This window comes from Cataglyphis hispanica, chromosome 6 (genome assembly GCF_021464435.1).
Source record: "Cataglyphis hispanica isolate Lineage 1 chromosome 6, ULB_Chis1_1.0, whole genome shotgun sequence".
Lineage (NCBI taxonomy): Eukaryota > Metazoa > Arthropoda > Insecta > Hymenoptera > Formicidae > Cataglyphis > Cataglyphis hispanica.
Genome location: NC_065959.1, coordinates 8333670 through 8359524, shown reverse-complemented (window position 1 = coordinate 8359524; position 25855 = coordinate 8333670). Strand labels below are relative to the sequence as shown.

Here is a 25855-nt window from a genome sequence, read left to right as displayed (position 1 = left end):
TCATCATTTCCAGATTACGTATTTTTTTGTTATATAATTCTCGAGAGGTAAATGTTCGTTTGGAACAATTTCAAGCGTACATTCTTTAGTTTATGCGTATATACAAAAATGATCTATTTTTCATTCAAAATATCAGGGCCAGTCTTGGAAAAGCTTGGCCAAGTTCATAAAAAAGCATGTCGCTGGAATACTTAAAGTTACATTTGATCTCGAAGGATGGTGATTTATATGCAGATTTTATTCTAAAAGTTTTCCGATACTGCGACGATCTGCTTAACATGTGCAAAGAAGATTTTGCTTCTAAAGTTTGCTTATACTTAGCAAACGCCATTTTCTCCATTTTTGCAGGTTTTCTATCATGGGACAAAGACAGTTGTCACGTAGATCTGGAGAAGGAACTATTGGCCTTAGTAGCACAAGCCCCCGAAGGCGAAGAAGCCAGAAATGGTAATTACAAAAATATATTAAAATTTAATTTATTTATACGTACAAGATATTTATGTATGTGTATATAAAATACGTCATTATTTTAACATATTTTTTATTTATTTTAATATAATCCGTTAGTAAATGATCGAATGGGATTTCCTAGGTGAAAGATTGATTCAATATGCCACTGAGAATCTCGTGACCGAAGTTCTCATTCACCCGCAGACAAATACATTGTTACAGTGTATTCGCAATCTCCTTGCAAGTTTCACGAAACATCGACACATCATACACGCTGGATACACATTCGGCGGCAATGGTTCCTGGATATTGCAGGTATACTCTACGGAAATATAATACTATACGCAATCGTTGATACAAGAAAAAAAACGCATTCTAATTAATACCATAAAAGTTGTTCGAAATGTTGGCCGGTAGTAACCTTGGATTAAAAACATGTTCAATAATTGTTATTCAGGATGGAACCTTCAGTCTCGCAGACTTTCTGGATGCATTCAGCGAACATGAAGTGCAGAGAGTCCTTCGTGCCTACGAGAATAGCGTTACCGTGGATATACATTGTGCGGGTGTCGGCGATTGGACGACAAGTCGATTATCGAAGGAAGTTTGTTGCAGGCATGTGTCGTTCGCCTTTTGTTCAAAAACAATTTAAATTCATTGCACAATTGGCTCCCGCGTCGTAAAAAAAATATAACGTTTTACGAAGTATGACAACATTTTTTTTTAATATAAATAAATTTTATATATATGCTGAGTGTAAAAGAGAACTTCTCTGATATTTTATATCCTTTTTCTGTTTACAGATTTTGCAGAGTCAGAGTGAATCCCGACGATGTTCTTACAGCTGGTATGCCGGCTATCACTAGTTTCACGAATTACATTGGACAGTATCTCATGCCGCAAACGCTGGACCAGCTCATGGAACCGTCGGACGTTGTCGGAAATATTAGATTTAGCCATCCGACCTTATACGTCTTCCCCGGTGGGCAAGGTGACGCCGCGCTTTTCGGTATAAACGGCTTCAACATGCTCGTCGACGGCGGCTTCGCCAGAAAAGCCTGCTTCTGGGACTTCACCAGGCATCTAGATCGATTGGATGCAGTTCTAGTCACTAGGATAAATAATAGCAACATCGGCGGCATGTTTAGTGTCCTCCGCAAGAAGAAAGAGATGCACGTCTATCCTCAAATCGGCCATTTCTTCTGTAACTTAGTCGTAAGTAGTCTTCAACTCTCAATAGAGTTAACTAACTCTCTCTAGAATTTCTATTAATATATAATATATATATAAATTACAGCATAACTTTTATAATAATAATTAAATAATTAAATAACTTTTCTAATAATTAACATTCTACAATACACTTTCTTATAATATCTACTACTATATGTCTATCTACTACTATATCTACTACTATATAAGCACGGATACAAAATTATATACAATGCAGGAAAGAAGACAATCAAATTCACCCGATGGCGATAAGGATATCGATCCACTCATTCTCAATCTCACCGATATCGGTCAGGAGATGGTGCTGAATCTTCGGCATATCAATCTCCGCGCTCATCCTTGCTACAGAGATTCGGAGCCGATTAATCTCTATCACAAAGTAGGCCACGGCACTCTGGATATGTATGTGCTTAGTCCGAGCAAAGACAGTCGCGAAGTGCGCGAGTTTCTGTCCAAGTGGCACGCCTCGGATTCAAAGCTATTCGCCGGTTCTCACAAGAAGGACTCGAATAATCTCACATTCCCGATTCAAAACCTTGTGTCGATATGCGCTCTCCTGGTTTGGCAACCGGCTAATCCTGAAGATAATATCACGCGAATCCTCTTTCCCGGCAGCACGCCGCAGCACAAGATTTTTGAAGGTTTCGAACGACTCAAGCATCTGGATTTCCTAAAGCACCCGGTATGTTCAGCAAAAACACTGTCGCCGTCAACGTCTCTGGCAACCCTCAGAGACAAACCAATCAAGAAACTCGGCCTTATCGAGAAAGAATCGAAAAAAATCTCAGAGCCGAAGAAAGAGAAAAGAGAACCATCAGAGCCCAAGTCTATTAAGGCTGCGGACGAGGCTATTCCTAAAACAACCCCTCAATCGACGCCGATTATTCCCACGAGTAAACCCAAGACTGAAATAAAGACGAAGAAAGTTGCGGAAAATAAGAAGATCGAGATTGAGGCAAAGGAAAGCAAGAAGATTGAGAAAGAATTGAAAGAAGTAAAAAAGGAATCGAAGAAGGAACCGATTAAAGTAGAGAAACCCGAGAAGCGAGAGGACGAAACAAAAAAGGCTGATTTAATTAAAGCGGAATCCGATAAGACAGCGTCCAAGGAAATTAAAGAACTCAAGGTCAAGCCCGAGCCAAAGAAGAAAGAAGTAAAGGAGAGTAAAACCGCAATAAAGACCGAATTAAAAAAGAGCGAAGTAACTCCGAAGCCGAAACCAAGCGAAAGAAAAGCTAAACCTTCTGGCGCAGAAAAAAAAGATTCCATAAAGTCTTCCCCTACAACGCCGAAGAAGACCTTGAATGGGACTGCTACGAAGGCGGAGATATCAAAGGCCGCGCCAAAGGCAAAACTGGCGCCCAAAATTATTCCCAGTCTTCCAGCCAAGAGCGCCAAGGAGGCTAATAACAGAAAAGTGGTGGAACAAAAAAAATCCGAAGTCGAGAAGTCTGTTGTGAAGGATACCGCGGTTTCTGTCAGTAAAATGTCGAAGCCTAAACCAACGGATAGGAAACCGATCAGTCGTCGTCCGAAACCGGTCAGTCCCAGTAAAGCTCGTATGCCAGGCAGTCCGGCGAAATCTACTCGTAGCACGCCAACCACTTCCGTGAAATCTGACAAAGATGGTGTTATTCGCAAAGTAAAGGGCGACAAAGGCACCACCGATTCATCCACGGTTTCTACTCCATCCGGCATAGAACCGGAAGCCGTAAAGCCAATTGATAAGAGTTTAATCGAACAGTCTGAAGATATGTCGCTGGATTCTATAGAAAGTAAAGTGCTGGCTGATCTTAAAGAAGAGAGGGAAGTCGTCGAAGAAATTGAAGCTGTTCTACAAAAGGCGGAAAGGATTGAAGAGACTCGAAAGGATGATCGTTTCGAGGGAGACGATGAAATCACAGCCGAGGCTACGGATAAGAAAGAGGAAGATATCACAGAAGAGGATGTCACCGCCGAGATTGAAGATATGCCTAAAAAAGAAGGTTCCAGAAAAGAAAGCCAAGAATTAACCGAGGAAGACGAATATCTTATCGTGGAAAAGGAAGAAATTTACACCGAGGACTCGGTTCAAAGTGGCGAAGGTGAACAGAAACATGTTCTTGATGAAGCTGAATCGGAAAAAGCGAAAGTCCTACAAGATGCAGAGGCTATAAGAGAAAAAGGTGAGAAAGAAGAGCCCGAGGAAAAAGGAAAAGACGAGAGCCCAGAAAAAAAAGTTGATAAAATTGCGGACAAGGACAAGGAGATTGCTGAGCTGTTTTCAGAACACAAAGAACAATTGCAAAAAGAAGTAAAAGAAATAATAGCTTCTGCTGCTGAAATCGTGCAGAAAGCCGAAGAGAAGGATGACTCCGGTAAAAAAGACAGCGAAGACATTACAAAAGAACCATCCAGTCTCAGTCCGGACAAATTGGATTCGTCAGAGAAGAAAACGACTGATACAGACATGAAGCCGGATGTCGACCAAAAGGAGCATATCCTTGAAAAGAGAGAAGAATCTCAAGAACGAATCTCGACGATAGAATCGGGAGCCACTACAACCGCTCCGACTTTGCCGGAAGACGAGCGGATTCCATTGGACGAAATAAAAGAAGACATCGACGAGAAACACGTTATCGAAGAAGTGAAAGAGAAGGATGCTCTTATAATGTGGAAGGAGGAGATAGTTCCGGAAACTGTTTCCGCGACTGCTAAACCGGAGGTCAAGATCTTTGATGTTCGCCAAGCGATGCAAAATTTGCAAAGAGACATCGTCAAGACACCCGACGAGGTCGCCGATCTGCCAGTTCACGAGGAAGTCGATCCTAAGCTTTACAGAATGGAAGATTTTGAGAAGGGAAAAGAGGAGAAGCCTTCGCCGACTACACAAGAGATTAAAGAGTTACCCACGCCACCTGTAAAGGAACAGAAGGGTGTCTTCAGCTTTTTTGGCAAAGTAGCAGATAAGTTTGAGAAAGGCATTGATAAATTAACCAAAAAATCGAAAAAAGAGTCTGACAAAGATTCTGATGAAAAGTCTTCGAAATCTAGTTCTCCAAAGGAACTAAAGATCCAAGAAAAGACGTTCTTTGAAGAAGTCGATATGGAGAAAATGTTCCGTAAAGTTGGCAAACCCGCCGACAAACCTGAAATGTTTGAGAAAATGAAACCTACGGTCGTCGATGTGAAAGTGGCTGCCATCAAAGAAACAGCGGCATTCATACAAGAGGAAATATTTGATGCGCAGAGAAAAAGCGTGTCTGATATCGAAGAAAAGCTTCCGATTGATAAAATGGAAGAGATTAAAAAAACAGAAGCTGAAATTGAAGAACCGTTATTCGCAAAGGATGTATCACCGAAAGCAGTCGACGATAAGGAAATTGCCAAGGAGATCGAACTTTTAAAGGAAGAAGATATAGGAGAGGATGTTGAAGAAGTAAAGGCTCTTCTGGAAGAAGCCTCTAAGAAATTTAAAACTGTGAAAGATAGTTTAAGAGATTCGTTAGAATCATTGGAGGAAAAAGTTAAAGAGGAAGAGATACAACATGAAGTATCATCCATAAAGGATATTGTAAAGGATACTTTGGAAGGGGTAGCCGAGAAATTAGAAGAAATAAAACCGCATATTGAGAGCCATTCACTTGACATAAAAGAACCGGAGAAAGTTAAGTTTGCTATACCAAAGGATGAAGAATTTGAAGAAGAATATGAAGAGGAGCTAGAGGGACCATATAGAGATGTAAAAGAAGCCGTCAGGGATGTTGGAGAAGTTCTCGCCGGTACTGCCGGAATTAATCTGGAAGATAAACCTAAGGATGTTACAGAAATAGTAAAGAAAGTCGCCGAAGTTCTCAAGGAAGATGATTTTCTTTCCGATAAAACATTGTTCGATCAAGCTTCTAAGAAAGAAGAAATCTTGCCAATTTCGGAAGGGAAACCGTCGGAAGAAGAAATTTCGACAGAAAAAAAGCTCTCGATACCAACCGAAAAAATATCTCAAGAGAAAGATACTAAGTTGGAAGAAATCAAATCTAAACTTGCTCATGAAGATATCGTGACACCGAAGAAGGTTGGAATTACCGAAGAATTTCCAGTTCACGAAGAGGTCGAAGAACTTATCGAGAAACCTGGCAAACTTCTGGCGCCAAGTGAGAAACCCGGTGCTGTCGAAGTTAAGGAAGAACCCTGCGTGAAAACGATTAAAATGAAGGATGATACAGTAACTTCGCCCGTGAAGGACATCACGAAAGATAAGAAGGACGCTGAAAAGATTTGCGCGGAAATGTTAAAAGATGATCAGCATATTTGTGATCAACATAAAAAATTGCCCGACGACGATACGGATCGAGTAGACGTGATGCAGGCCGGCATTGAGAGCACATGCGTAAAGGAAACGACGAAACGGCCATCCTTGGAGGACAAGCTGGCGGAAAGCGAAATAGAGCATCCTGTGATAAGCTTCGAGCAAAAGGTTTCGCCGGCAAAGGCGGAGATAGTGATGGTGACTCCCGGTTCTACGCCTACTTCACCGAAATTCACCGCGGATAAAATGTATGATAAGGAATTGGAGATTGATTCTCGGGAACTTTCCAAACTGCCGGAGGATATTAAACAGGTCCTCAAAAAGGAAGCACCTATTGAGGAAGTGATCGAGGAATTGATTATCACGAAAAAGAAAAAGATTACGATCGAAGTGATCGAATACATCACCGTGGTGAAACGTATCCCGAGGGAACGCGTGATTTACATTATCGAGGAAATTATCGTTAAGAAAGGACTGCCCAGACGAAGCGTGGTGGACGATCCCGAAATTCTAAAGTCGAAGGAATCCATAACGCCTGAAAAAAGAATGGAAGTTGAAGATTACATTGTTAACGAGTATATTGTCAAAGAAAAACGAATTACTATAGAAATCGTCGACGAAATCTCGATTAAAAAAGTTGTGCCTAAGAAGATCGTCATCGAAATTATTGAGGAGATTATTGTCAAGAGAAAAATCGTCAGACACATGGTACTGGACATTCCCGAGGAAGTATTATCTGAAATAATTAAAGAAGAATCGCCGGAAGAATCGCCAGAGGAATCAGCAGAGGAGCAAATAACATCGAAAATAGACATAACTGCAAAACGAGAATCGACTGCTGAAGTTCCTAGTTCTCCAACCAAGGTAGAAGAATCAATTAAACCTCAGAAGCGAACAGAGATTGAAGAATTTGTTGTTAATGAATATGTCGGTAAGGGGAAAAAAATAACCGCGTCGATAATCGACGAGATTTCTACTAAAAAGGCCGTGCCCAAGAAAATTCTCATCGAAATTATTGAAGAGATTATTATTAAAAAGAAGATTCCTAAAAACGTATTACTTGATGTTGCCGAGGAAAAGTCCGATCTACACGAGATATCGACAATCTCCAGAACGACACCTGAAGATAAAGAGGAAAAAAAGATATCAGAAACAGAAGTTTTGGACGAAAAACAAAAATCAATCATTGAAGTTCCTAGCGTGGAGATTCCAGAAATAAAAGAGCCGGTAACTCCACAAAAAAAAGCAGAAGTTGAAGAATATATTATTAAAGAATATGTTTCTAAGGGAGATAGTATTAATATACAAGAACTTGAAGAAATCTGTGTTAAAAATAAAATGCCTAAGAAAATAATTATCGAGATTATCGAAGAAATTATCATTAAAAGAAAAATGCCAAGGCACATGGTACTTGGAGTGACCGAAGAAGAATTATCGCGCATAATCAAGGAGGAAGCAACTCCAGAACCGAAAGTTTTGCATGAGAAAAGAGAATCGGTCGATGAAGTGCTCAGTCCTGATAAAAAGAAAAAAACTCCAGTTGAATTAGAAAAAGATAAAAAAAAGGATATGCCTGAATATGAAGTTGGCGAAAAAGAATTATCACCTGCATCTGAGAAAAACGTTGTCGAGGAAGAGGAAGAGGAGGAAGAAGAGGTAGATGGTTTTGTCAGTATACGTAGAAAGAGTTTCGATGAAAAGAAGAAAGCGACTTCACCGATTAAAACAGAGGTTTTGCCTGCGGCAAAAGAGCATGAAAAAGATGTAATTGACGATTTCGAAGCTGTCGAACAAGAGTATAAAGTGCGCGATGTACCAATTACGTCTCCCGAGAAGGCAGATGAAATGCGAGAGAAGGAAGATATTGAAGAAACTGCGGAAGATACTATGAGCGAGGTGGTCGAGGCAGATGAGAAGTTTGTGCAAGAAACTAAAGAAAAGGTGGAGAAAGAAGAGCCTCGGATTGATGTGGCAAAAGATATTAAATCTGACGATAAAAAACGAGAACCTGAAGAACCAGAGACATCTGAGATATCGGAAATCGTTGATACTACAGAGAAATACTTGGACGAGGCTAAAGAAAAAACAGATGACGTTTCCCCGAAAGATAAATCTTTAATTGAGAAAGCAGAAGAATTGAAAGAACTTAAAGAAAAAGAGATACCTAAAGACGTCTCCGATAAACGGCCTTCAATTGATGTAACTGCTGTGCCAGAAGTTATTTCTAAAGTGATCGCACCAAGCACGAAATTAATTGACGAGAAGACTGCGACAGATAAAACGAAAGAAATTGAACCTGCGAAAGAAAAAGTCGAAGAACTTATAACAAAAGATGATAAATCAAAACCGACAACTCCAGTTAAAGACGAAACATTAACAGATATCGTTTCTTCTGAAAAACTTATTGAAAAAGTTGCCGAAGGAATAAAGCCAGAAACGAAACTCGCAGATGCAACAGGCTTCGCACAAGAGCCAAAGACAGAATTATTTAAAGACAATACAAAATCTAAGTCATTGGAGCCTACAGAAATTAAAGAAATTTCAATAACTAAAGAAGAAAAGAGTTCTCCAGAGTTATCCGAAGAAACTTTACATAAAAGAACCAGTATCTCAAAAGAGCCGGAAGATAAAGTACTAGAAGCAAAAGATGAACCGCATGTTGAGGATGTAACTAAACCTCTCGAAGAAGTTAAGGATGAGAAATATCCAGCAGATAAACCTGTAAAGATTGACGAAGATTCTGGCACTGTGAAAAGAATGTTGGTCACAGCGTGCAGCGAGGATGGCAGAGAAGAAATAGAGATTTGTCCGACCGGGAGCATAACTTTTATGAAGACCGTCACTCCGGACGATTCTCTCAAAGATGTATCCGTTAAATCAACACCAGAAAAAGAATCTTTACTTTTGGATAAAGACTCGTTGCACTCGGGCGTGAGCACTCCTGAAAAAGATAGCATTTCCGAGAAATCTGTGCCCGAAAGTAAGGATAAAGTCACTCCCGAGGACAGCTTGGAAAAATCTCCCATTGGTACTCATGACTCACAGGATCTTGAAGACAGTTTGGAAAAATCAGAATTGCATAAACCAAAAGACATTAAAATATCGTCAATCGATGACAGTAAGCCAAAAACGCCGGAGAAATCAGAAGATATTACAAAACCGAAATCTCCTTTGCAAAAAGAAGACTTGAAGATGCCAGATAAAATTGCAGCCGAGAAGGATACATCACAGTCCGAAGAGGGAGAAAAACCGAAATCTCCAGTTAAAGATGCAGGAGAGATTGAAAAAGTGAAGCCTCAAGCTAAAGAAATTGTTAAAAAGATTGAGAAACCGGAAAGTCCTACAAAAGAAAAAGAGAAATCTCCTTCGCCATCTGAAATAATACACGAAGATGTACAAAAATTACCTCATGATACAACAGCGGAAAAATCTCCAGTCAAATCAATTGAAAAACCAATACTTCCAATCGAGAAGGCAATTTCACAACCTGAAAAAGAAGAAACAACTAGTATCTCGAAAACGCCTGAGTCGCTCCGTTCGGAAGATGTTTCACCGGCCGAGACGATTTTTTCAAAGTCACCCACGGACAAACATGAAATGTATTTCTCGAAGACACCGATTAGTGAAGAAGATGTTGCCTCCGAAACAGTCACTGAAAAATTATCCGAATTAGTTAAAGAAATTAAACCGGTCGTAGACAAGGAATTGAAAATGTCGAAAGAAAGAACACCGAGTCCAGAAAGTAAAGATCGCATGTCAGAAAAGTTTGAAACAAAAGAACATGATTTGAAACCTACATCGCCTGTTATTACTACCAGTGCACTAGACGAAAAAGCTCCATTGGAGAAATCTATATCGCCAAGTAGCGAAAAACACGAAGAGAAAGATGTTTTAAGTATATCTAGTGAAAAATCTGACGATAAAGAATCGGCTATGCGTTCAAAATCTCCTGTTAGTGATAAAGAAGAAAAAGAAGATGCAACTGATAAATCTAAATTATCAAGTATAGTTAGTGAATCAGTCGATAAGAAAATATCTGAAGAAAAAGAGACGCCAAAAGAAAGGGAACCAGTGGATACATCCAAATCTCCGACCATCGTTAGTGAGAAATCTGAGCAGGATTTTAAATCCCCGGATAAATTTCCTAGTGTTTTAAGTGATAAAGCCGAGGAGAAGGAAACTGATAAGTCAAAATCACCTAGCTCCATCGAGAAAGAAATAATAAGTGAAAAATCACCTATTCTCGAGAGTGAACATGACGATGAAAAGGGACCAATTGACGAAGTTAGATCTTCAAGCGCAATTAGCGATAGATCTGACGAGAGAAAAGAAGCCGAACGTTCAAAGTCACCGAGTATAGCCACGGATAAGCCGGATCTTCAAGATGTGGAGCATTCTTTAGAAAAACAAAAATCCCCTATTTTTGATAGGTCAGAATCGCCTAAAGATATTGATAAGACTGAAGAACAAGATAAAAGTAGATCTCCCAGCGTAGCTAGCGATAAATCAGATAGCAAGAAAGTAAGTTCTAGATCACCAAGCATTTCTGTAGAAAAAGTAGATCTCAAAGATATGGACCTACCAATTGAGAGAGCCCGGTCGTCTAGTGTTGCGAGCGATAAAGAAGATAAATTGGAACAACTTCCGACATCAAAGTCATTTATTGACGAAACCGAATTATCAAAGGACGCGCAAAAATCTCCGAAACTCGATGAAACAGACCTGAAAGATACAATACAACCTCCTTTAGATAAATCGCGATCGTCGAGTGTGACAAGCATTGGCGAATCTAAAGAATCAATACTTAAAGAAAAATCACCGATCGAAGAGTTGATTGACAAGAGCAAATCGCCAAGCCCTATCGAGCAGAAATTAGACATCGAGGAGGAAGAATCTGAAAAATCAAGATCATCCAGTATTGTTAAAGAATATATTCCAGAAGAAATAAAAAAATTACCTGGCCCTGTTGAAGAAAAATTAGAGGATCTTATAAAAGAGCCGATCGAAAAGTCAAGGTCACCAAGTGTTTCAAGTATTGTAACTGATAAAAAGGAACCTGCCAGTCGATCAAAATCACCAAGTATTATCGATGAAAAGCTGGATTTGAAAAATGTTGCTGAAGCATCACATGATAAATCAAGATCGCCTAGTATTATAAGTGTTACAGAAGAGCAAAAAGAACCAATTGATCTCTCGAAGTCGCCTAGTATTGCTGGAGAGAAATCAGATTTGAAAGACGTAATCGATATGCCTACTGATAAATCAAGATCATCAAGTATTACAAGCGTAACAGATACTCAAAAAGAACCAACGGATCGTTTGAAGTCTCCCAATATTTCTGGCGAAAAATCAGATATGAAAGATGTGATGGAAACAATGACAGATAAATCCAGATCTTCGAGCGTCATCAGTATTGCAGAAGAAAAGAAAGAACCGTTTGAGCGATTAAAATCTCCAAGTGTCACCGACGAGAAACCAGACCTAAAAGACGTTGTGGAACAACTCGATCAATTCAGTTCACTCACCGCGATTAGTGATGTAAAGAAACCGGAAGAACGATCAGAATCATCAAGCATTGCTGGCGATAAGTCAGATGAAAAGGAACCAAGAGAAGATAAATCTAGATCCGCCAGTGTTGTAAGCATTACAAGCGAACAAAGGGAAACGACGGATCATTCTAAATCACCTAGCATTGCTGGCGAGAAACCGGATTTGAAGGACATTGCGGAACAACAAATTGAATTACCGATCGATAAATCCAAATCACCGAGCGCGATGAGTGATTCAAAGGAACCCGAAGAAAAGTTGAAATCACCGAGCATAGCTGGAGACAAGTTAGATGAAAAGGAATCAACGGCAGATAAATCTAGATCTTCCAGCGTTGTAAGTACTATAAGCGAGCAAAAGGAAACAACGGATCGTTCTAAATCACCTAGCATTGCTGACGAGAAACTGGATTTGAAGGACATTGCAGAACAACAAAGTGAAAAATTACCGAGCGATAAATCCAAATCACCGAGTGCGATGAGTGATTCAAGAGAACCTGAAGAAAGGTTGAAATCACCAAGCATTGCTGGAGACAAGTTAGATGAAAAGGAATCAACGGCAGATAAATCTAGATCTTCCAGCGTTGTAAGTACTACAAGTGAGCAGAAGGAAACAACGGATCGTTCTAAATCACCTAGCATTGCTGATGAGAAACCGGATTTGAAGGACATTGCGGAACAACAAATTGAAAAATTACCGAGCGATAAATCCAGATCACCCAGCGCGATGAGTGATTCAAAAGAACCCGAAGAAAAGTTGAAATCACCGAGCATTGCTGGAGACAAGTTAGATGAAAAGGAATCAACGGCAGATAAATCTAGATCTTCCAGCATTATAAGTACTACAAGTGAGCAGAAGGAAACAACGGATCGTTCTAAATCACCTAGCATTGCTGATGAGAAACCGGATTTGAAGGACATTGCGGAACAACAAATTGAAAAATTACCGAGCGATAAATCCAGATCACCCAGCGCGATGAGTGATTCAAAAGAACCCGAAGAAAAGTTGAAATCACCGAGCATTGCTGGAGACAAGTTAGATGAAAAGGAATCAACGGCAGATAAATCTAGATCTCCCAGTGTTCTAAGTACTACAAGTGAGCAGAAGGAAACAACGGATCGTTCTAAATCACCTAGCATTGCTGATGAAAAACCGGATTTGAAGGACATTGCGGAACAACAAATTGAAAAATTACCGAGCGATAAATCCAAATCACCGAGTGCGATGAGTGATTCAAGAGAACCTGAAGAAAGGTTGAAATCACCAAGCATTGCTGGAGACAAGTTAGATGAAAAGGAATCAACGGCAGATAAATCTAGATCTTCCAGCGTTGTAAGTACTACAAGCGAGCAGAAAGAAATAACGGATCGTTCTAAATCACCTAGCATTGCTGGCGAGAAACCGGATTTGAAGGACATTGAGGAACAACAAATTGAAAAATTACCGAGCGATAAATCCAGATCACCCAGCGCGATGAGTGATTCAAAAGAACCCGAAGAAAAGTTGAAATCACCGAGCATTGCTGGAGACAAGTTAGATGAAAAGGAATCAACGGCAGATAAATCTAGATCTCCCAGTGTTCTAAGTACTACAAGTGAGCAGAAGGAAACAACGGATCGTTCTAAATCACCTAGCATTGCTGATGAGAAACCGGATTTGAAGGACATTGCGGAACAACAAATTGAAAAATTACCGAGCGATAAATCCAGATCACCCAGCGCGATGAGTGATTCAAAAGAACCCGAAGAAAAGTTGAAATCACCGAGCATTGCTGGAGACAAGTTAGATGAAAAGGAATCAACGGCAGATAAATCTAGATCTCCCAGTGTTCTAAGTACTACAAGCGAGCAGAAGGAAACAACGGATCGTTCTAAATCACCTAGCATTGCTGATGAGAAACCGGATTTGAAGGACATTGCGGAACAACAAATTGAAAAATTACCGAGCGATAAATCCAGATCACCGAGTGCAATGAGTGATTCAAAAGAATTTGAAGAAAAGTTGAAATCACCGAGCATTGCTGGAGACAAGTTAGATGAAAAGGAATCAACGGCAGATAAATCTAGATCTTCCAGCATTATAAGTACTACAAGCGAGCAGAAGGAAACAACGGATCGTTCTAAATCACCTAGCATTGCTGGCGAGAAACCGGATTTGAAGGACATTGAGGATCAACAAATTGAAAAATTACCGAGCGATAAATCCAGATCACCGAGTGCGATGAGTGATTCAAAAGAACCCGAAGAAAAGTTGAAATCACCGAGCATTGCTGGAGACAAGTTAGATGAAAAGGAATCAACGACAGATAAATCTAGATCTCCCAGCGTTGTAAGTACTACAAGCGAGCAGAAGGAAACAACGGATCGTTCTAAATCACCTAGCATTGCTGGCGAAAAACCGGATTTGAAGGATATTGCGGAACAACAAATTGAAAAATTACCGAGCGATAAATCCAGACCACCGAGTGCGATGAGTGATTCAAAGGGACCCGAAGAAAAGTTGAAATCACCAAGCATTGCTGGAGACAAGTTAGATGAAAAGGAATCAACGGCAGATAAATCTAGATCTTCCAGCGTTGTAAGTACTACAAGCGAGCAGAAGGAAACAATGGATCGTTCTAAATCACCTAGCATTGCTGGCGAGAAACCGGATTTGAAGGATATAGCGGAACAACAAATTGAAAAATTACCAAGCGATAAATCCAGATCACCGAGCGCGATGAGTGATTCAAAAGAACTCGAAGAAAGGTTGAAATCACCGAGCATTGCTGAAGATAAGTTAGATGAAAAGGAACTAACGGCAGCTAAATCGAGATCTGCCAGCGTTGTAAGTGCTACAAGCGAGCAGAAGGAAACAACGGATCGTTCTAAATCACCTAGCCTTACTGGCGAGAAACCTGATTTGAAAGACGTTGCGGAACATCAAATCGAAAAATTACCGAGCGATAAATTCGATGATAAAAAATCAGTCGATGATTCAAAATCGTCAAGCATTACTGGAGATAAATCTGATTTAACGGAAGTTACGGAACATCTAATGGATAAATCTAAGTCATCGAGTATGGCGAGTATTACATCTGATCAAAAAGAGCCGATAGACAAAGCGAAATCAATTTCAGATAAAAAAGAAGATTTTGATAGAAGTATATCGCCGAGCGAAAAATCCGAGGAGGTGAAATCAGCTGTTTACTCCAAACCGTCGAGTGTCGTTAGAGATACCGCAGACTTGAAAGACGTGTCAGAATCGCCAGTTGACAAGTCTAGATCGCCTACTGTGACAACTGATCAAAAAGAACCAATTGAAAGACCGGTTTCTCCTCAAATAATAAAAGAGCCACACGACAGAAGTAAATCTCCGAGTATAGCGAGTGAAAAATCTGGCTCGAGAAGGACCAGTATCACGGAGGACAAATCAGATCTTAAAGATGTCATTGAACCGCCAGCCGATAAATCCAAATCATCCAGCATCGCGAGTCTCACGACCGAGAAAGCAGAACCATTTGAAAAATCGATATCACCTACCGTCTCTGACAAATTAGAATCACTTGTTGATCGGAGCAAATCTCCCAGCATTGCCAGCGATAAATCCGACGAGAAGATGTCAGACAGTAAGGTCGGCGGTAAAGAATATTACGAAGATGCCAGCGATAAATGTCCGAGTTTTATCGACACAAAACCTTTGACAATTGTTGAAAAATTGGATATTAAGTCGGATGATGCTACGCCGCACGACAAATCGCAATTTTCTAGCAGCGACTTGGATAAACAATCTGTAGAAAAAATAGATATTGACGAATCGAAAATATTTAGCGGACAAGTCGGACAAGATGTAATGGAGAAGATGATATCATCACACATTATCAGCGGCAAAACGGAACCGATATCACTATCTGATACCTCGAAATTACTGGATTTAGTTGACAACAAATTCGATCAGAAAGAAAAGTCTAGATCGTCCAGCGTTACTAGTGAGAGGCCCGGTGATATCGATACCAAGATTTCGCCAAGTTTGGATAGTGAAAAAGTTCCGAAGGATGAATCCGCTAAATCGTCGCGAGCCAGTTCGCCACTAGATAAAACCCCAAAAGATAGATCGCGTTCACAAAGCGTTTTCGATATTGACGATAAAATCCCAGCCACTAGATCTAGTTTAATCGATGACAAGCTGCCAGAGAAAGTACTCCCTCAGGACGAAAAGGAAGCATTCAAGCATATTGATATAGAGAAATCGCTTGACGAGAAGGACGAAGATAAAAACTTGCCGAAAGAAAAGAAGAGTCCTGCGACATCTCCTGAAATGATTCAAAAGGAAATGCGTAAAATTCGCGAGAAACGATTCGCTGATTTCGAAGAACCTGACATTACGCAATCAAGAACAATAGAAAAATCGGACGACGAGGAAGAAAACATCGTTAAAGTGACAGCCGAGAAGAAAGCAGAAATTGAAAAATACATTTTGGAAGAGTATATCGTAAGAAAAAAGAAAATTAGTTTAATAGTGATCGAGAAATTAGTTATGACGTATTCGGTGCCGCAATTTATAGTAATGGAAATAATAGAAGATATTATCAGCCGGCAAAATGTGCCCAGAAATACAGTATTTGACTTTGTCGACGATGAATCCGACTCTCAACACAAAAAAGAAATGACGACATTGCCGCCACAAGAGAAGGCAGATATAGAAAAATATATAAACGAAGAATTTATTGCGAAGAAAAAGAAAATTACGCCAGAAACATTGGAAGAGATTGTCATTCTCAAAGGCTTGCCACGATACGTTATTATAACCATAATCGAAGAGATTATTATGACCAAGCATATTTCTAGAAATACCTTGATCGAAGGTGATTTAGGGGAATTAAAGGAAAAAAGTCCAGACGAGAAAAAAGATAGGCCAATCTTACCGACCGATATGAAATTAAAACAAACTACCGTTTCTCAGGAATATCTTCATGAAAAGCCAAGCGACACTACGAAGAGCGAAAGTCCTGACGGCAAGGTATCCCCCGCTGACAGTGCTCGAGATGTGAAAGCTCTTTCTGCTAGTCCCAGTCTTAGTCCAGAGCCCATCCCTTCTGACAAATCGACCCAGGACAGTCCAGTTCGATCTGAACCGCACATAGACGAAGAGATCTTGATATCGGAGGAAAAACGAACGGAGATCGTAAAGCTTTTAGAGGAAGAGTACATAAAGAAAGGCCGCAGGATCACGGAAGTGATACTCGAGGAGATAATTATCAGAACTTCCCTTCCGAGATATATTATCTTGGAGATTGTAGAGGAGATTATATTAAAAAAGAAAATACCGAGAGAATCTGTAATCGACGTTGAGATTTACCAAGAGGAAGAGCCGGAAGAGGACTACGATAAGGCGGTTTATGGTTATGACAAAATGGCGGATGTGAGTTACGAACTGCCGCATGATGCCGGGAAATCTTCCATCGAATACAGAATGAGCGGGATGTATTCGGAATCCGGCGAGCGACAAATAGATAAATCTGACTATTCGATGGATTATGAGAGCCAGTTCCACAAAGCTTTTAGCGGCGGTATGACGGAGATGCGGACGACGCACATAACCACCCTCTCCGGCAAATCGACACCAGAATTCATTCACGACGCGACACCCGAGTCTGGAATTGCAGCTGCTGACAAAGCGCCTGAAAAATTATCGGAGAGCATTCTTACCACGACTCATATAACCGACGTCGAAGATCCAAAAACCGTGCAAACTGTTACGATACTGAGGGAAAGCAAGATTACAGAGCCGCATCTTCCTGCGGAAAGTCCGGAAAAACACGATGCGAAACATGAAATTATCGATAAAGATGAATCCGAAAAAGAAACTTCGAAAGAGGATCAATCCTCTGATGACATTGTAATTAAGAAGATCGTGGAGCGCAAAATAATTGAGCAGGAAGAGACGGCCGAGACATCCGGTGAACCTACGATTGAATCGGATAGCGACGTCATCGTAGTTAAAAAAATAATCAAACGCGAAATAGTTGAACCACAAGAGGAATCGGAATCCGATAAAATAGAAACTAAAGAAACCAAACGGCCGAGCGTCCAGCAGGACGAACCTGAGGCGATTACCAAAATCATTAAGCGGGAGATCGTGGAGCATGACGAACCGGAAGTAATCACTAAAGTCGTCGAACGTGAAATTATCGAGCAGGACGAGCCCGAAATTATCACAAAGGTAATCAGACGCGAGATCATCGTTCCTGAGGAAGAAACGAGCGATTCCAAGGAAGACTCTGGCGAATATGTAAAGACAATTACAACGAAAACAACGAGAACAATCGTGACAGAGGAACTGCCAGATGCCGAATTATTACAGACTGATCCTTCCAAAATTTACACAGATCCTGCCTCGGGTACAACCTATAGGGTTGTGAGCGACGAAAGCGCACCTGACGCGACGAGCAGCGCTGATGTGAAGCGAATCGTGACGACGGTAACTACAATCACCGGTCCGGATGGCAAGGTCACCACGAAGAAGGATGTGAAAGAGAGCTCTGATACAGTGGACAGCGAAAAATTGCTGGAGGAATTGATCGATTCAGATAAGATGACGACGGAGACCACCAAGTCCGCGGAAAAAATTATTAAGGAAACTATTACAACGGTAACGTCAGGCACTTCGACACCTGATGCAAAAATCTATGATTCCGGCAAATCAACTCCAGATCTCAAGCAAGAGGATAAGCTTGAGTCCACGACGAAGGAACGCTTAGGTGTCGAGAAGTTTGAACCCTCGCCATTAGTAAAAGATTTGATATCGGATGACAAGAGCTACTCCGGCAAATCTTCGCCAGACATTTCGCTACCTAAGGACATTGTCTTCAGCGGCTCGACCGGAAAATCCACGCCGGAGATACCCATGTCACCATTGATTCGAGACGGTGCAATCCAGCCGCATCTATCGGGTAGATCAACGCCTGATCGAAAATCCGACGGTCGATCATCGACAGGCACGCCGGAAGGCTTCAGATCGGGTGACGTGATCCGTACCACCATCACTACCACGAAGATGATATCCGACGAAGGCGAGATAGTGACAACTATCAGAGAGATTACGGAGGCGACGAATGAAAAAGGCGAGACCGTTGTGCTGGCGGAGAAGACTGACGTGAAGGTGGACGAGCGTATGCCGAGTAAGGACGCTGCGGAGAGTGCAATGAGCAGCATCATCAGCGGCGTCAAGTCCTCGGAGTTGCAGCGTAGCGGCAGTTCGGCATCCGATGACGCGACTAGCGACAAGGATCGCGATCCTTCGAGCGAGCATAGCAGCAAGATCATGACTCAGGCTCAACGGGATAGCAGCGAGGAACCGCACACCATTTCCGACGACGAGCCGCCGAGCTCGCCTTTATCTTCGACCTCGCAAATGGGATATTCACCGCAAGCAACACGTCGCTACGAGCAATCGTCCGACAAGGAGGAGGAGCAGAAAGAACACCAAATCGAATTCTCAGCAGCCGCAATGAGCAGCAGCTTCTACGGCGAATTGCCAGCGGTACCGACTCAGATCTCCGCCATGAAGACCTTCCATGGAGAGACCGGTGTGCAGAAGAGTGATCCTGTTCCCATTCACGGTCATTTTATGGTCGAAAAGGAGTTCGCTGGTGGTTACGGTGAGAAGCCGGATGCGAAGAGATACGTCGACGAGGCCGATCTCGATTTCGACAAGGCGCTGATGGAGCACAAGGAGATGAAGGAGGCCAACGGTGCTTTTAGCAGTGGCATAGCACCCAGGTACACAAACGGTAGTCTTCGACATGAGGCGGACGATGCAAAGGATCATCCGTCGTCTTCTTTCCACGACGACAAGGAAGATGCAAAGGGTGACTCAAAGAAGGATCCTCTGGAAGGATGGGGCATACCTCTCGGCCTGCCGTCTCCTAAACCTCCCAGAAAATTTAACCTGAAGAGCTCCGCTCAAGCATCCTGTTCAAGCGAATCGACTTCCGATATCTTGAACTTCGACGTATTAAAAGATTGGGGGGAACCTCTCAGATTACCATCTCCTGCCCCGACGACTAATGAGATCTCGAATAAAGGAACGCCTGGCACGCCGAAGAAAGAGCGGAAGCAAGCGAAGAAAGTTCAGTCTGAGAATATTAAAAATAAGAAACGCTCGGAAAGTCCTGGTAAAAACGAGAAAAAGTTGAAGGATTCGAAAAATAAAATCCAACCGGTTTATATGGACCTGGCATATGTGCCGCATCACGGAAATTCGTACTACACTTCTTTGGAATTCTTTAAGCGAGTGCGAGCGAGATACTACGTTTTTAGCGGCACCGAGCCGAGCCGAGAAGTCTACGATGCTCTACTGGAAGCTAAGAAGACTTGGGAAGACAAGGATCTCGGTAGGTTTAGTGAAAATGTATATCTTAAGAATATTATACATTTATACATTTCTCTCTATGACAAACTATTATAAAATTTAACAGAAATAATTTTCATTATAGATTAAAAAAAAATAATTATATATTTTTTTATTTTTATTTTTATTCTGAATTTAAATTCTTTAAAATATAATTTGCTCTACCATCACATCACAATTTTGAAATATTTGAGATTATTATTGAGTTTAAAAAAAAAACCATTTTATTATACTTTGTGTCGTGCTACGTCAAGCAATGCGCGTGCTAGAAAAATTTTATTCCAGATTCTATTCAAGTAAAATACATATATATTGCAGAACTTTCAATTTGCAAAAAAAATTTATTATGAAGATTAAAAATAACGCTAAATTTAAATCGTGAAAATCTGATAAACTTTAATCTTCACAACAAATTTCTTTTTAACAGTTTTAAAAATATATTTCATTTTAAATAAGCTAAATGTTTACATTAACTTACACCTCACGGATTGTTTTCATTTTTACATATATTACAGAGTATCCTAAGTAACACGCACTTTAAATTTTGTAGCGCTCTCTTCTAGTTCCAGAGATATGAAAATTTAAAGTTTCACAATTTTAATGTTTTTTCTATTGTAAAATAAGGAAAAATAAAGTTTGTTTACGTTGTATTTGTGTAAATCAGACGTGGAAAAAGTGTTTGTTTACATTTTTGGTGACGAAGCTGTTTGAATTTTTCGACTTTCCACGCGAAGCGAACCTATGTGTCTAGTTCTTTGATAGTGGAACCCCCCCCCTCCCCCCCGCAAGGGGGGGAGGAATATACTGTCTCAACGCATATACTTTTAAATGCGTAAATATAAAAGATGTGGAAAGGTGTAAACTCATATGGAACCTTACTTTGTAACCCCTTTCTCCCACCCCTGCGGGAGGGGAGGGGGTCCACTATCAAAAAGCTAGACATAGATTTGTGTTGAACCTCGCTTTGCGTGGAGTAGCAATTGTGAGTAAAATAGACGATTCTGAAGCGTACTAGCAGTAACATAAAAATAACTCTAAATGTAAACAAAAGAAGTTCTTCTAGCTATTTTAAAGTTTGAAATTATATCGAATATAAAGAAGCTACAGAAATTACAATCCTTTTTCTTACTTTACTTTTCTCTAATATTATAATATCGAAATAATAATATTGATTTTTATAAATGTGCATTCTTTTTTGCGTTCTTTTCTCAGAGATAACCATGATCCCAACTTATGACACCGACACTCTGGGTTACTGGGTTGCCGACAACGAGGAGGCACTCGCTGCGAATCACATAGATCTATCGCCGTCCGCGTCCCGGTGCACCATCAATCTCCAGGATCATGAGACTAGTTGTAGCGCCTACAGGCTCGAGTTCTAGGGATTGGCAGCTTGCTCAGCCGTAATAGTCGAGTTCTGAGCGGCGTCCGGAACGCGTCATCATTCCGCTTTTTTGGACCCATTCCTACGAAAAAAAAAAAAAAAGATAGAAGAGAAGAGGTCGAGCGCGCGCGCGTAGACCGACCTACCGTCCCGTCAGGGCGAGCCTTGACGCCCTGACTCCTTCTTTCCCTTAGAAGACCCAAAGACAAACGAGATGGCATTTCGAATTTTCGAGATTCCCTCGCAGTCGTAGCTCCGCGGCCTAGCAGGATCGTAGAAGACCCTATCGAATTCTATGTAGAGATTGTCTCGAAGAAGAAAGACCCTATCTTCGAGTTCGCGCAGTTCTCAGATCGAGACCTATTCTAATCTAAATTAACATACGTTCTCCGTAATTCTTTTGCGAGGAGACGGTGCGGGCGACGAGACGAGAGATTGTAGGGATTTTTCTCTTTAGTACGGACACAAGGTATAAAAAAGATTAATTACTTACTTCTAAGAAGCCGATTATATTAAAATATAGATAATTTGATTAAGGATCACGCTGTGTTGATAACAGCGGCGGATGTTCTCCTTTTTGGTCTAACGAATATTTGTATTTCTACACTTTGCACACCGTTCGCAGTCCATGTAGCGCGCTGATACCGCCTGCAATACCTTATCAATCACTGCTCAAGTCGAGGACGATCGCGGGAATTCTCCTTCTCGCAGAGATTCCGCTCTGAAAGCGAAGAAGATGTGACATTGCTCGATCGATCGATCAATCGCGAGTCGATGTCAAAAGTTCATAAATTTCGCGGCTTGGGGCAATCTACGTTATAGCGCTTAAATTGTGACTTTAATTAGGATTGCCGATTCACAAGATCAGCGAATCGAACGATCGCAGTGTCACTCACAATGCGAGATCTTCTCGCGCCCTACCCTCTTCTCGAGCAGCAGATTAAAGTAAAACTTTTAATATCTGACACAGCTGCCGCTTCAAGAGCACCGCGTAGTATTCAGTGTATCAGTTAAAAAGAAAAAAAAAATATGTGAGAAAAGGATGAGGACACGAGAAAAGGAGAGTGTCATATTCACGCGGTGAGATATATCGTGAACTGGAAACGAAAGAAGCGCGCTTGACGGATCCATCGATGATGGATCGTTGTCCTTAAACGAGATGTGCAAGGAGAGAATGATTGCACGTTATCCGCGAAACATTATCCTTCGTTGTTACGTAATTAACGGCCCCCTTTCTCGTCGTAAATGTCTATTCGTGCGTAGATAAAAACGGTTAAATTTCATTGGAAAGTCTACTAGGATAGGGAATTATCTGTGTGTCGTGTTTCTATATCGTAGAGAATATGTAGAGAGCGATGGTCGCGCGAGCTTGATGACAGATTTTTGTCATCTTGGGATCCGCGTGAGCGACGTGGCCGGGTTAGGCGTCGAGGAGTCCGACGAGGATGTTTTCGAACAAGTCCGAAAGAGCGTTTCGTTCCGTGGAAGAAAGCGCAGGACGATGATGATGCATTTCGAAATGTCTATTGGTTTTGGAACAATGGTTTTGATTTTTGGAGACATCAATCTTCCGTGGAGGATGACGAGAGAGAAAAGAAATTTAGGAGGAATCTTGTTAGTCAAGTGGAAATTAATAACAAAACTGTCGGAAATAAAAGTGAAAAATATTTTTAATGATCGAATCACTGTAGCATCGCACAAACAAGTTTCTTGCAAATGAGATCCGAGTGATCTCTGAATATTTCTGGAAGGAAAAAATGTCGGATGGAGGAGTGATCGAGAATAGCATTTTTCAAGAGGACAGTCCGTGATAGAGAAAACTTGTTTGACAGACAGTAAAAGAGATATATTACTGGATATTTGAAGCATGATGTAGCACTGAAGACTGGATCAGATTAAAGCTCCGTTACAATGAGAGACGAGGAAGATCATGCCATCGATTTTATCACGACGTATCATAAAGTAGCTCGCGCTCAAGTGGAGATTCAAAGTTAAAGAAAAATATTCGAATGACTGTTCCGCTCGATTACTATTTTCTGAGGTATCGACGATATCGATATGAAGATAACTGATTGTTATTTCTTGAATAGATTCGTTTCCAGATAGACCTCGCGGTTGATCGTCGGCGATCTTGAAATCATCACGTGACATCATGTGAATTCACTCGGAAGAGTTCATTAAGATCAATAAAACTTTTTGTACTTAACCTTCTCTCAACTAGGGCGTTTTATCGAAATGTCAAAGCGCGTGACAAACTGACGAGACGATGATAACGGTGATGCAGTATAGTGACGACAATTGATAACGCGGACGTGGATGTCAAACATCCCGTTTATTCGAGAGCCTCAATACTTGAAACACGATTTTTAACGAATCGATCTCCCATTCATTTTTACCGCACAACGAGGGCGTGAAAAACATTTGAGATCATATTACAGGAAATGTTTACGAGTGAATGTTCGTAAAGAGATGTCGATAAACCTTGCTTAAATAATGCAAAAATTTAAGACGTATGTATATAACGTAAAGAACTTTCAAAGGTAAATCTTTACAATTTTCGACATTTGTGCTGTCTGACTATTCATTTCGATATTTTTTTCTCTTATGAGATTGAAAGAGAGACCAGGTCAAGCATCTTGATTCTAAACATACGTGTAGTAGTAACCTTAAGAAATCCATTTAATGCCGAGTCCGTGTGAGAGTCCCCTAAATCGCAATTGTCACTTCATGTCAAATCAATGTGACGCTAATAAATTTGAATCGAAATCAAAACGTGTCGGTTTAGGCGACAACCATCTTGAGCAATCAACAGCTGCGATTTAGGGATGTATCGAGGGCGTACGTAGAAGAGATCGATCATCGTCTTGAAATTACGAGGGAACACGAAATATATAGGGTGGAAGGAGAATCGATATGCAAGAGATAACGGAGAGACAAGTGCGATTAAGCGCGATATACCGAAACTGTAACTTATAGAGGACACCTTTGCCCACATTATTCTAGCGAGATCCATGGAGACGAAAAATAAAAGTAACATTTATCGCAAAGTCGTCTTTATGTTCACGTCGCAGCTAAATAAACACGAGGCTGACCATCATCGGATTTTACTACTTGAAGATTGCAAAAAAAAGTCGAGAAATCTCGAGATAAGAGACGCTTGCGAGATAGATTAGGACGTCCTCGACACATTACCTTGAAACATGAAGTATATCCTACGACGAAAAAAAAAAAAAATGGATTTCGCTGAATGAAGATCGGAGAAAGCTCTCCTCTATACGAGACACATTCGTGCCTACACGAAAATGATGGTGCTCGATTAGACCGATCGTTGATGACCTTTGTTAAGATACGATATGGTATCGAGGCGAGCGATCGGCAGGAGGTGTTTGATGAAAAACGATTTGTCTTGTCGCTGCAATCGACACGCGATATTAGCGCGGCCTTCGGGTCCGGTTTCTATAGATTAGTGCGTAAGTTTTTTACCGTCTGTGTAAGTTACACACTTGATACTTTTTGTTCCGACTTGCTTTTCACACGCGTATATGTACTCATCATTCGTCTCATTTATCTGATTATTTATTGTTCATTCTCTTTGTTTATCGCGCGATCATTGTATCACCAGACGCAGAAGGGCGTTTGAATAATGAAAATCAATTGCCGAGAGAAAATTTGCGAGAAGACTTTGATTATATCGTTTTTCTTTTTTCAATTAAATTATGAGCGATCAAGATTTTATTTCGCTGACTAGCAAAAGAGGAGCAAAGGGAGCGAGAAAATTTTATAATAGAAAAAAAACATGTAAAAGAAAGAGAGAAAGGCATTGTGACATTGATAAAAAAAAGAAGGAAAAAAAGAAGGAGAATAATCGATATTGTTATAAATAAGACTATTATTATATACCGGTTATTTTTAACTACTATTGTGCTTGTTATCATTGCGCGATATTACGCTATTATTATTATTATTGCGATTACTCTATTAATATTATTACGATTACGTTCGTGAGAGCGGGTCATTATCATCATCATCATCATCATCGTTTTCTCTTTCGTGAATGAATAGAGAAGTTTTTATAGTATTTACCGATACCCCTTGACATATACGTATGATAGAGAATTATCGGCATACAAGGGAAAATAGATCTATAACATAAAAAAGAGAGAGAGGAAAGCACAAGAAAGAGAAAAGGGAGATGATGACGATGAAGTATGTACCTATGTATTTATATATTATTTATTGACAAGTAATATAATGACCAGTTTTATCTAGGTAGGATGTTAAAAATTATAAAATTAAATTTTTTTTAAATGAGAACAGAATAAATTAATAAACTATTAAATGAGAAGCTATTGTCGATCGATGATGATGCGCGCAGGATAGATTAAATAAACGAAAAATAAAAAAAATTTATGGAAGTAATTTAAATAAAAAGTATAAAAAAATAATAAAAAAAGAACAAATAAGAGATTAGGAACGAGCTTTCACCGAAACAGATTAGCGGGAAATATGCGAAAGGGAAGAAAAAAAAATATATATATATATATATATATATATATATATATATA

The 25855-nt window shown here is 40.4% G+C and overlaps 1 protein-coding gene across 1 annotated transcript in view; it reads left to right on the top strand.

Annotated features, from left to right (window-relative positions):
* The window catches only part of LOC126850586 (microtubule-associated protein futsch), a 50814-nt gene extending 24959 nt beyond the window's left edge, over positions 1-25855 (top strand). The window contains exons 4-9 of the mRNA XM_050593730.1: positions 349-447; positions 593-765; positions 908-1065; positions 1254-1665; positions 1901-19889; positions 21119-25855. Coding sequence (XP_050449687.1) covers positions 349-447; positions 593-765; positions 908-1065; positions 1254-1665; positions 1901-19889; positions 21119-21288 — 19001 coding nt within the window. The 3' untranslated portion in view covers positions 21289-25855. The remainder of the gene's footprint in view (positions 1-348; positions 448-592; positions 766-907; positions 1066-1253; positions 1666-1900; positions 19890-21118) is intronic.